The 12,822-nt window shown below is 45.2% G+C and overlaps 2 protein-coding genes across 2 annotated transcripts in view; one reads left to right on the top strand and one right to left on the bottom strand.

Moving 5' to 3' along the window:
- Positions 1 to 2,826: 2,826 nt before the first annotated feature.
- On the bottom strand, positions 2,827 to 4,942 carry LOC143770289 (DNA-directed RNA polymerases I, II, and III subunit RPABC5-like). The gene is made up of 3 exons (XM_077259774.1): positions 4,810 to 4,942; positions 3,940 to 4,054; positions 2,827 to 3,161 (listed from the first exon to the last, which is right to left on the bottom strand). The coding sequence occupies exons 2-3, from the start codon at positions 4,032 to 4,034 to the stop codon at positions 3,053 to 3,055; spliced, it is 204 nt and encodes a 67-aa protein (XP_077115889.1). The 5' UTR covers positions 4,035 to 4,054; positions 4,810 to 4,942; the 3' UTR covers positions 2,827 to 3,052.
- A 54-nt stretch (positions 4,943 to 4,996) lies between these two features.
- The window catches only part of LOC143770288 (tetraspanin-4-like), a 113,603-nt gene continuing 105,777 nt past the window's right edge, over positions 4,997 to 12,822 (top strand). The window contains exon 1 of the mRNA XM_077259773.1: positions 4,997 to 5,029. The gene's annotated coding sequence lies outside the window, so the exon portion shown is untranslated. The remainder of the gene's footprint in view (positions 5,030 to 12,822) is intronic.

Raw genomic sequence — 12,822 nt, 5'->3', positions numbered from 1 at the left:
CAGGTCCTTCTCAAAAAATTAGCATATAGTGTTAAATTTCATTATTTACCATAATATAATGATTACAATTAAACTTTCATATATTATAGATTCATTATCCACCAACTGAAATTTGTCAGGTCTTTTATTGTTTTAATACTGATGATTTTGGCCTACAACTCCTGATAACCCAAAAAACCTGTCTCAATAAATTAGCATATTAAGAAAAGGTTCTCTAAACGACCTATTACCCTAATCTTCTGAATCAACTAATTAACTCTAAACACATGCAAAAGATACCTGAGGCTTTTAAAAACTCCCTGCCTGGTTCATTACTCAAAACCCCCATCATGGGTAAGACTAGCGACCTGACAGATGTCAAGAAGGCCATCATTGACACCCTCAAGCAAGAGGGTAAGACCCAGAAAGAAATTTCTCAACAAATAGGCTGTTCCCAGAGTGCTGTATCAAGGCACCTCAATGGTAAGTCTGTTGGAAGGAAACAATGTGGCAGAAAACGCTGTACAACGAGAAGAGGTGACCGGACCCTGAGGAAGATTGTGGAGAAGGACCGATTCCAGACCTTGGGGAACCTGAGGAAGCAGTGGACTGAGTCTGGTGTGGAAACATCCAGAGCCACCGTGCACAGGCGTGTGCAGGAAATGGGCTACAGGTGCCGCATTCCCCAGGTAAAGCCACTTTTGAACCATAAACAGCGGCAGAAGCGCCTGACCTGGGCTACAGAGAAGCAGCACTGGACTGTTGCTAAGTGGTCCCAAGTACTTTTTTCTGATGAAAGCAAATTTTGCATGTCATTCGGAAATCAAGGTGCCAGAGTCTGGAGGAAGACTGGGGAGAAGGAAATGCCAAAATGCCTGAAGTCCAGTGTCAAGTACCCCCAGTCAGTGGTGTGGGGTGCCATGTCAGCTGCTGGTGTTGGTCCACTGTTTCATCAAGGGCAGGGTCAATGCAGCTAGCTATCAGGAGATTTTGGAGCACTTCATGCTTCCTGGCACCTGCTCACAGTGCCAAAACCACTGGTAAATGGTTTACTGACCATGGTATTACTGTGCTCAATTGGCCTGCCAACTCTCCTGACCTGAACCCCATAGAGAATCTGTGGGATATTGTGAAGAGAAAGTTGAGAGACGCAAGACCCAACACTCTGGATGAGCTTAAGGCCGCTATTGAAGCATCCTGGACCTCCATAACATCTCAGCAGTGTCACAGGCTGATTGCCTCCATGCCACGCCGCATTGAAGCAGTCATTTCTGCCAAAGGATTCCCGACCAAGTATTGAGTGCATAACTGAACATTATTATTTGATGGTTTTTTTGTTTGTTATTAAAAAACACTTTTATTTGATTGGACGGGTGAAATATGCTAATTTATTGAGACAGGTTTTTTGGGTTATCAGGAGTTGTATGCCAAAATCATCAGTATTAAAACAATAAAAGACCTGACAAATTTCAGTTGGTGGATAATGAATCTATAATATATGAAAGTTTAATTGTAATCATTACATTATGGTAAATAATGAAATTTAACACTATATGCTAATTTTTTGAGAAGGACCTGTACATGGTTCTGTCTGAACTCCTCACAGCTGGCAACACTCGTGCAGCCCCAAACCATGACACTCCCACCATCATGCTTGACTGTAGGCAGGACACTCGGGTTTTGTGCTCGCCTTTTCAGATCCTCAGAGTTCTTTGCCATGAGGAGCCATGCTGAACTTCCAGTTACAGGTATGAGAGTGATGACACCAAATGTTACACACCTGAGCCATTGTAACACTAATGGACACTGGGGAGGGAAAACTGATAATTTGGTACAATTAGGGGTGTACTTACTTTTGTTGCCTGCGGTTTAGACATTAAAAGCGAGTTATTTAGAGGTCACCAAATCTAGTGTTATACAAGCCATACACTAACTACTGTACACTATGAAAGTGTCAGATCCTCGGTTTGGTGCCATGAAAACATGTAGCAAAATATTTACAAAAATGTCAGGTGTACTCAATTGTGACATACTGTAAGCGCCCAGCTCAGATATACTCCTCCACACTGATAGTACAACAGCAAGAAGGAAAAGTCATGCGATGATGAAAATTTTTAAAAAAGTCTGGAGTTCTGAGACACATGCAGAAATTCCAGCCTCGGCTACTATCGGTCAGGTCATTAATGGTCATCTGAGGAATGTTCTGCCGCACTGAAGGAACTCTGGCAAATCCTCAAGATCCACTGCTGGCAGCTCCTATGTGACCAATGACATCCCAGATGTGGTAGCTGGGAATCGAGTCTGGAGACACAAGCAACTGGCGGCCTGGTGTTGAAAAAATGGCATCACTGGTTTCTCCACAAAAGCAATGTGACGCTGAGCTCTTAATACCTGCAATGAGGAATCTGGCTACCATACATGAAGCCACCAGGGAGCAGGATTGGTGTGACATGAAGGCCTCTTCATGGCATTGCCCACGTGGTCTCCAGACATCACTACATCCAAGACCAGAGACCTGGACGTGCCATATACATCTGTTGTTATTTACACTGACTCACTGCTGTTTGTTTTTTTTTCACATGGCAAAAAAACAATTTGAGGCAGTTTTCCAAAAACATTAGTTCTACACGACTGTAAAAAAAAAATTGCGGAGACAACAAACTTCTTCACTCCTAAACTTCCACAAAGCGCATCAACACTGAATTCAGACAGTGAGAAACGCAGAAATAAATATTTTATTGACGCCCTCAGTGTAGTTGAAAGTTACATTTTTACTTTGACACACGAAAAAAGAAAAAAAAGCTTCATTGTGGGGCGTCGGGCAGACTAACGCTTCGTCTGCGGGGCGCTGGGCAGGCTCACGCTTCGTCTGCGGGGCGCCAGGCAGGCTCACGCTTCGTCTGCGGGGCGCCGGGCAGGCTCACGCTTCGTCTGCGGGGCGCCGGGCAGGCTCACGCTCCGTCTGCGGGGCTCCGGGCAGGCTCACGTTTTTTCTGCTGGGCAGGCTGACTCTTTGTCTGCGGGGCGCCGGGCAGGCTCACGCTTCGTCTGTGGGGTGCCGGGCAGGCCCACTCTACTTCTCCAGCGGTGCGTAGTTCAGTAGCTTCTCAATGAGGTCCACATGAGAGAGGAGCATCCGGCGGCAACAGTAGCGCTTCAATCCCAGAGCATCCAGGGCGTCCCTGAGAAAGGATCATCCGGTTAGTCGGTGTCTTATTGGAAACCAGTAAGGTAGAATTCACACGTCCATGAAACGACTCGTGATGCACAGATTAGCCTCAACCCAAAGTCAACATTCTCAAGCATGTATCAGGACACCAAGTTCCTATGTATTTTTAAGAATAAAATACAAGTGAAGGCCAGCTGTCAGCCAAAATATACGCCCCTTTATTATGTGTCGTCTTTCTGATGCATCAAGACTTGCTTGCTCTGGCGTTGTCTAGGACTTCCTCTTGATGACAGCATGGAAACCAAAGAGCAAGCACAAAATTGGACACATCCACTGCTCATAAAAAAAAAGCCTGTCTAAGGGTACGTGTCCACGTTCAGGAAACGCTGCGTGTTTGACGCTGCGCAGAGCTGCAGCGTCAAACACGCAGCGTCCAGATGTTCCAGCATAGTGGAGGGGATTTTATGAAATCCCATCTCCACTATGCGTGGTAACACGCATCCGTCGGCCCTGCGACTCCCGACATGCTGCGCGTCTTTTAAGATCGCAGCATGTCCGTGTTCCTTGCGGCGACGCTGCGCCACCGCAAGGTATAACACAGGGCCCTATGAGTGGGGTGCGATGATCCCGGATGTGTACAATGAACACATCCGGCATCATCGCGTCCCAGAAGGGGGCGGGGCTTAGCGCCGAGCGGGTTTGCCGCTCCGATGATACTGCCGGCCATCCTGAACGTGGACACGTACCCTTAGCATTCATTTCTCCAGGGGCTAGTACTGCTGAATCCTTACCCTTCTGTATACTCGGCTTGCAGGAGACCCAGGTACGCCTCCCATTTGTTTCCAACCACCTTCCCGCAGGTGAAGCACCGGACCGGTATAATCATGCTGCACCGGTGACAAAAAGCTGGAACAATCACAAAGGAACATAATTCCATCATTATATCCTCCACTGCAGTTTTTTCTTCCTTTAGTTTCAGAGATCTGATCCCCTTAAATTAACCCCTTCTCCACATAGGGAGTATGAGTATGCCTGCCCTATGTCAGGTGGGGGAGTATGGCGTGGACTCAGGAGCCGAGCACTGAAACTCATCGCTGGACCTGGGGAGGGTGACTAAAGCACCGTTTGTTTGTTTTTTTTAAACTAGGTCTTGGGGTGCAAGGCCTACCATCGCTATATGTAACAGGAGACCTGTGTGTATCCTCATAGCGCGCGCAGTCAGGATTCTCCGGCAATTTGCATACTTCTGGCCACATGCAGACTAGATGTGTCCTGCCTGGTTCAAATCACGTCTAGTCGGTACGTGACTGCATATATGAAAATCATAGACTTGTGGTGAGGACGCCGGATATTTCTGATAAAAAAATACGGAAAGTGAACGCCATATACTATAATGTCACATGTATGAACGACGGCTCACACGGGTCTCCAGCCGTCATTCATAAGGGGCTTCCTATCAAATTAACGCCCAATCTGAAATTCCAAAATTACATTGCGAGCTCACTGCTGTGAATGGCGATAATCTCATCCCTGCAGAATAGGTTGGCGCTATATATAGGAAATCGGATCACAACTACAATATTTAATACATTGCACTGCTTATAATGTCTACTACAGATTGAGCATTAGACCCTTAGCCTTCTTACACCCTCCATACTCACCAGACGTTCAGCTTCCTCCTCTCCTAGCAATGGACAAGGTGCACTCACCAGCAGGCAGGGAACTTTCTAGGCTGGCTAGCTTCTGTGCGCATGCGTGCGATGCAGTTGTTTTTGCAGTTCCTACAGATTTCCGCCTGGGGGCAGCAGAGGACGCGGCTTATTTCAGGCTGTGCGCTGATTATGTAACGCTGACTGTGCAGGTGATGGGCACTGCTGCATGGTAAGGAAGGAGGAAGAGCTGAGAAAACTAGTAATAATCACTGGAGCTGTAAATTATAAGTCTGGGAAGTGGGTGTTATTGATAATTCATGCCAGAATGCAGATATTTAGGTGGCTCTCACATAAGTTGTGTGAACTTAGCCTAGAGATGCTGACCTGATGGAAATTCATCGCTGGATTCCCTCTTATGATGTTACAATAGTTTCTGTGATGGAAAAAAAACTTGTAAAGTCACAGTAGTTTACCTGAAAGGAGTTAAAGGGGTTCCCCGATGCCTAAAACGTATTAAGTATTTTAAAATATAAACACTTTTTTTTGTAATGCCCTTAACTTGATAATTCTCTACCTTTCCCTCCATGCAGTCACTGCCCACAGCTCCTGTTTCTGCCATTGAGTTGGGATGTTATCAGGAGGTGGCAGTGAAAGAGGTAGGGGGGAAAGACCACAGTGCTGCTTCTGTGGGTGCTGCTGCTTCACGCCGTGACTTTTTTCACTGCCCCGGGACATCATCAGGGAGTGGCGCGGCGTCACACCCCAAGTGATTCAGGATACCTTAGGGAGTGGTGCTGCTTCACTCCGCACAGTTCTTTTACCTCCACTGACTTGGGACATCATCAGGGAGTGTTGCTGTGTCACCCCCCACAGCTTCTTTCACCACCAATGATTTCGGGGCATCATCAGGGGGTGGTGCTGCTTCACTCCCCAAATCTTTCACCTCTACTGATTTGGGACATCATCGGGCAGAGGTATGGCGTCACTCCCCACTGCTTTCACCACTATTGATTGAGGATATCTTAGGGAGTGGTGATGATTTGCTCCCCACAGTTCTTTTACCGCCACTGATTCGGGACATCATCAGTGGCTAGCATCACGCCCCACAGCTTCTTTCACCACCTTTGATCTCTGAAATCATCAGAGAATGGCACTGCTTCACTCCCAAACCTTCTCTCATCGCCACTGATTCAGGACATCATCAGGTCTTGGCCCAGCATCACTTTCCATAACTTCTTTCACCGCCATTGATTGGGGACATATTCAAATAGCAGTGCTCTTCACTAGAGATGAGTGAACCTGTTCGGAATGACCCAACTCGCGTTATCTGCCAAATTTGCAAAAAAAACTCAGTAGAGGCAATAATTTACATAATTTTATAACTACATGCATGAACCGGCACATGCGTGATCAACATGCCTTAGTGGGGCAATCTCACTGCTCTAAAATGCCGACTAGAGGGCCTCGACAACCACCGGCCATCCCATCAACTACATCGGCTGCTTCTTCACTGTGCAAAGTCTTCTCACACAGATCTCCAGATGTAGCAACTCCGCTTATTCACTCCCTACAGTCAGGGTGTGTGAGAGCCCATCAGCTGTTACGCAAGTGGATATGACTGCTGTTTTTGTGTCACCTAGCACAACACATCTTTCTCAACCCAACATAACATCTCCGCCTGCACCTCACAGTCCTGCAGTCTGTCCTCTTTTCTGTACTCCACCCTCTCTCAGCACAGCAGCCAGCCCTCGTTCCTGCAGTTGTGGTCACTTAAAAGAATGTTTCCTCCTACACATGCCAAAGCTAAGAGCTTGAACTCCACCATCTCCAATCTGTTGGCCACGGAAATGCTGCCTTTCCACCTGGTTGATACCGACGGTTTCAGAAAGTTGGTGGCCATTGCAGTCCCCCCCAGTACCAGTTGCCATTACTTCTGTAGGAAAGCTGTGCCTGCACTACACCAGCAAGTCACAGACAAAAATCACCTGTTCTCTGAAAAAAATTATGTCTGGCAGGGTGCATTTCATCACTGACACTTGGACAAGCAAATATAGGCAGGAGCGTTACATCTCGCTTACTGGGCACTGGGTGACTGGTGGCTGTGGGTCAAGCGGGGAAAGGGTTGCTCCACTCTCCAAGGCTTGCGGGACAAGCCTCTGTATTTAACACTTCCTCCACTGCTTCTGGCTCCTCCACCTGTGCCCTCCACCTCTCCCTTAATCAGACATGCGTTCTAAAAGTTAAGATAGACCATCCCCCCACCTCCGCAATGTTCAGCCATGGCTCACTGCAATCAGGCAGTGTTAAAATTACTATGCCTTGGAGATTGCAGTCACACAGCTCAAGAGTTGTGGACAGGTATCAACGATAAGTTAGAGCAATGGCTATCTCCACTGAACCTGGAGCCAGGGAATGCAGTGTGCGATAAGGGTGCAAACTTGGTGGCGGCCCTACCCTGGGACAACGTCACACAAGTGCCTTGCATGGCTCAGGTCCTCAAACTGGTGTTACAGCAATTTCTCCACCACTATCCTGGCCTGGATGCGCTGCTGCAGAAAGCACAGTTGCTGTAGGCTCACTTGCGCTGATCGCACCTCACAGGTCATCGACTTTCATCTGTTAACTGTTTGATTTGTGAAGTTCCAACATGGTAGAATTCCACTCTGCACATATCCTGCTGCAGTATGTCCGTTTGCATAGCCTGGGCCAACGCAGTACCATGGACTTGCATCTCATGGAATCGCCCAACACATGAGCTCCTTCTTGCTGCTCTATCTTCAACATGATGCCTGTATTCTTAGGGTTAGAAATAGTGCTGACTACTGGGTTGCCACTCTGTTAGATCCACGGTACAAGAGTAAATTTAGCCAGATGCTGCCCTCCCCGAGAAAAGGGCAACGCGCATTCTGAAGCATCAAAATAAGTTTGTATACAATCTTGAGAGTGTTTTTCGCCAAAACAGCATTGAGGCACACAGTGTGCATTGCAGTTCTAGACATCTAACTCTGGGAATGTCACGGCTCATTGCAAAAACATTAGCAGCAGCAGCAGTGTAAGTGGCATCAGCAATTTCTGTGAGCCGTTTCACACATTTTTTAGACCAGCCCGTGCACCAGCAGAACAGAGTACAAGTCTGAGATGTTGTAAACGACTGGAGAGGATGGTGCAGGAGTCTTATGAAAAAAGAAAATGATCTCACCGTATTGATGGTTCAGGAGTATCTGGAGCTAAATATCAATGCAATTAGGGTGGGTCTGGACCCTTTCGCATTTTGGTCTTCAAAAATGGAAGAGTGGCCTGAGCTCGCCTATCACGCCTTGGGGGTTTTGTCATGCCCGGCATCCAGCGCTGCTTGAGGTGTCCTGATGGATAAGCGCATCCAGATGTCCTCTGAAAGTGTAGACCGCCTAACTTTCATCAAAATGAACAAGCCATGGCTCTCCAATGACTTGCATCCCTTTCGCAGACTGGGCAGACTAGGCGATGGTGTCGTTTTTAGTGTCATGCATTGATCTCACGTTATAGCAATCTGTGACACCTTCGTGGTGTCTTCTGTGCCTGCTGTTGCTACTGCTGTTGATGTTACAAACAATTTTTGGAAATGTGGAGACTCGAAGTTGGGTTGGGTTGTGTTGCCTGTAGTGGAAGGTGTGCCAGAAGCCTATTATATTGTTTCTACTCTGTGGAAATTAATGCCACTTTAGTGTTGTGTGACAATTATTTTTTTAAATGTGGAGACTCCAACTTGGGTGTCCATCTGGTGGTTGCCCGTGTAAGTAGAGCTCCCAGACAGGTAGGCCTGTGCTTACTTTCATTCAACTACCTGTGTTACTTTCCTTACATTTTTATACCAATAGTACTGTGTGAAACTGATGTTTGTGCCACTTGGGAGTGTGGCTGAAAAAAAATTTTTTAGGTGTTGCATGAGGTATCAGGGCTCCCAGCTAACAAGCCTTACACCGCTCCCTTAACCACCAGGTCCTCATTGAAACTTACATTTTAAGCTGTAAATGCTGGGCCAGACCCTGATACCTCATTCATGGCCCATGGCTGACTGCTTCTGTGCCATTTGTAAATTTCTACTGTGGGTCAATTGATGCCACTTTTCATGGCGTCTGCCCCTAATTTTAGCTGTTTGGAAAGCTTTTTGTCACGTGATTATATTATAAAAAATAAATAGTATTAGCAACCCCTTTAACTTATGATGTCACAGCAGTTCGGAGACCCATTTGTGAAGTCACTTTAGTTAATTCGATGGAATCCTATACATGAATCTGATTTATGATGTCACAGTGGTTCATGTGACGAGAATCCTCCTCATAGTTTACATGAAGAAAACTAATTTATGATGTCATAGCCATGACTTATAGAAGTTTGACTTTTCATTTCTATTCTTGATGAAAATTTAAAAAAATTATATTAATTTGCTAGTGTTTCTTCAGATGAGATTCCTAAAGGAGCAGGACATCCTACACATTCCTCATGTATGACCTTGGGATCCACAGTCATTTACCGAGAACTACCTTTTTGTCTGCAATTGTCACTTTTGCAGCTTTACAAACTCTCCACAGTCCTTCCTCTGTCTGTAGCAGATCCCTATGTTATATCATATCGCTATGTACGCAGTGCATTTAATGGCTGCTTATAATCATTATCATCAAGGTCACAGCAGTTAATCAAGTGCTTGACTTTAATTTCCTCCATGATTATTTCCAGGCTGTACCTTCATAAAATAAGATGCAGTAAAAGGTCTCATCCATGTAATGAGGGAAACACAATATATAAACGTGCGGTGGCAGATTTCTGGGCATGGGGTCTCCTAGGTCAGCGGTATTTATCACCGAGATGTTCTGCCCTTTACAATAATATCTGCAGGTACATGAAATATGAACCCAATGAGCGGAGAATAAAATAACTGCAATCCCGTGGTGACCTGTGTGAACCCTTCCGATGGATCCGTCATCTCCAGCGTTTTTGTTTTTCTATGAAAATAAATTGAAATTGTACAAAAATTTTGCAATTTTCCAACTTTGAATTTTCATGACCTTAAATCACAGAGATATGTCACGCAAAATACTTAATAAGTCACATTTCCCACAGGTCTACTTTACATCAGCACAATTTTGGAACCAATTTTTTTTGTGATTTCTCATTTTTACACCATTTTGTTTAGGGATTTAGGGACCAGATCACATTTTAAGTCACTTTGAGGGGTCTATATGATAGAAGACGCCCAAAAGTGACACCATTCTAAAAACTGCACCCCTCAAGGTGCTCAAAACTACATTCAAGAAGTTTATTAACCCTTCAGGTGCTTCACAGGAATTTTTGGAAAAAAAGTGAACATTTAACTTATTTTCCCCTAAAATTTACTTCCAATCCAAAATTCTTTATTTTGACCAGGGTAACAGAGAAAAAATTTGTCCCCAAAATTTGTTGTGCAGTTTCTCCTGAGTAGGGAAAAAACTACTGTTTGGGCGCATGGCAGGGCTCAGAAGGAAAGAAGCGCCATTTCAATTTTTTAATACAAAAGTTGCTGGACTAATTAGCGGATGTCATGTCGCAGTTGGAGAGCCCCTGATGTGCCTAAACAGTGAAAATTCCCGACAAGTGACACCATTTTGGAAACTAGACCCCTCAGGGAACTTATCTAGATGTGTGGTGAGCACCTTGAACCCCTGGGTGCTTCACAGAAGTTTATAACGTTGAGCCGTAAAAATAAAAAAATCTAATTTCCCCCACAAATGTGTTTTTAGCACAAAATATTGCATTTTCATGAGGGTAACAGGAGATATTGCTCCATACAATTTTTAGTGCAATTTCTCCTGAGTATGCCGATACCCCAAATAAGGGAGAAAACTACTGTTTGGGCGCACGGCAGGGCTCAGAAGGGAAGGAGCGTCATTTGACTTTTTGAATGTAAAATTTCCAGGAATCATTAGCGCACTTTATGTCCCATTTGGAGAGCCCCTGATGTGCCTAAACAGTGGAAACCTCCCACAAGTGACCCCATTTTGGAAAATAGACCCATCAAGGAATGTATTTAGATGCATGGTGAGCACCTTGAACCCCCTGATTCTTCACAGAAGTTTATAACGTTGAGCCGTGAAAATTATAAAATCACATTTTCCTCACAAAAATGTTGTCTTAGCCTCAAGTATTTAATTTTTTGTAAGGACTTATAGGAATTTTTTTTTACAACAAACTGAGGTCAATTTTTTCCTGAGTACGCCAATACCCTACATGTAATAGGGAAACGGTACAGTGCAAAGTTCAGAAGTCAAGGAGCGCCAGATTTTACGATTATCATTTGCTGGTGGCATAACCCACTGGGAGAGCCCATGAGCTGCAAAAATAGCAGAACCCCCCATAAGTGACCCCATTTTATGAACTACACCTATCAATGAATTCATCTAGGGGTGCAGTGGTCATATTGACACCATGGGTATGTCACAGAATTTTATACCATTGAGTAGTGAAGAAAAATAATTAAATTTTTACCATCAAAATTTAGTTTTAGCCCCAGATTTTACATTTTCACACAAGAAGTGGGTAAAAATGGCACCAAAATGTGTCCCACAATTTCTACTGAACGGCAATACCCCATATGTGGCTGTACAGTACTGCTAAGTCATACGAGGAGACGTAGGAGGGACGGAGCACTATTTGCATCCTGGAGCGCAGATTTTCCTAGAATAGTTTGCGGACTCCATATACAGCGCTCCTAATTGCTAGAAGAGCAGAAATCCCCCCCTCAAGTGACTCCATTTTGGAAATTATACCCCTTTGGGAATTTATCTACAGGTGTAATGCTGATTATGACTGCATGGGTGTTTTCCAGAAACAAGCAGCAATGAATGTTGCCAAATGAAAATTGGCACCTTTCCAAAATTGTGGGTAAACAACTTTGTTTCAAGCAAGTGATGCTCGTTTAACCTCACCTGTGGCAAGTAACAGGTGTGGGTAATATGAAAATCACACCTGAAGCCAGATAAAAGGGGAGAAGTTGCCTCAATCTTTGCATTGTGTGTCTGTTTGTGCCACACTAAGCATGGAGAACAGAAAGAGGAGAAGAGAACTGTCTGAGGACTTGAGAACCAAAATTGCTGAACAATAGCAACAATCTCAAGGTTACAAGTTCATCTCCAGAGACCTTGATGTTCCTTTGTCCACAGTGTGCAACATAATCAAGAAGTTTACAACCCATGGCACTGTAGCTAACCTCCCTGTATGTGGATAACAGAGAAAACATGATAAAAGGTTGGAATGCAGGATAGTCTGGAGGGTGGATAAGCAGCCCCAATCTAGTTCCAAAAATATTCAAGCTGTCCTGCAGGCTCAGGGTGCATCAGTGTCAGCGCAAACTATCCATCCACATGTGAAAAATTAAATGCAATAGCAGGAGACCCAGAAGGACCCCACTGTTGACATAGACATAAAAAATATAGACTGCAGTGTGGAGAAACAGGGTCAGTGGGTCTCTCGTCCGCTGGCCCGGCTGTCTTTAGCAAGACTGCATGGACCACGGCTCATACCACTGAACGCCTGCTCTATCTCTCCGTGGGCAATACACTACACAGACAACACAGGGTTAAGGTAAAACAGTGTGGCAATACTTTATTGAACCACAACACACAATAGCAAACAACAATCCTACCATGACTGGAATTGTTTGGTTACATGGGCGCATATAAAAGATCACTGCGTCTCCACATATTTCCAGTATGACATGATGTCAGAGCTCTCAGGGTCACATGGGCGCATATAAAAGATCACTGCGTCTCCATGTATTTCCAGTATGACACGATGTCAGAGCTCCCAGGGTCGCTACTCCATCTGTGGATAAACGCACAGAGAAGGGGTAACGACAAGCATAGGGAGATGACCAACAACTGTCCATAGAGTCCATACAAGGTCCAAAGCCAGTTGACACGAGAGTCACCACCTGGCTTATCTGACCACCTCCATGGAACCAGGTGACCAGCGGGTCCCAACCCTGGCTTTCTCCAAACATATCCATGG

The sequence above is a fragment of the Ranitomeya variabilis genome, chromosome 4, assembly GCF_051348905.1.
Source record: "Ranitomeya variabilis isolate aRanVar5 chromosome 4, aRanVar5.hap1, whole genome shotgun sequence".
In the NCBI taxonomy this organism is placed as follows: domain Eukaryota; kingdom Metazoa; phylum Chordata; class Amphibia; order Anura; family Dendrobatidae; genus Ranitomeya; species Ranitomeya variabilis.
The sequence above is the reverse complement of the archived record's forward strand: the minus strand, read 5'-3'. Positions and strand labels throughout refer to the sequence as shown.

Bases quoted from the DNA above. Each gene is read 5' to 3' on its own strand.
- LOC143770289 (XM_077259774.1), bottom strand. From the start codon at position 4,034: ATGATTATACCGGTCCGGTGCTTCACCTGCGGGAAGGTGGTTGGAAAC. The intron at 3,162-3,939 runs GTAAGGATTCAG...ATCCTTTCTCAG, and splicing joins CAAGCCGAGTATACAGAAGG to GGACGCCCTGGATGCTCTGG.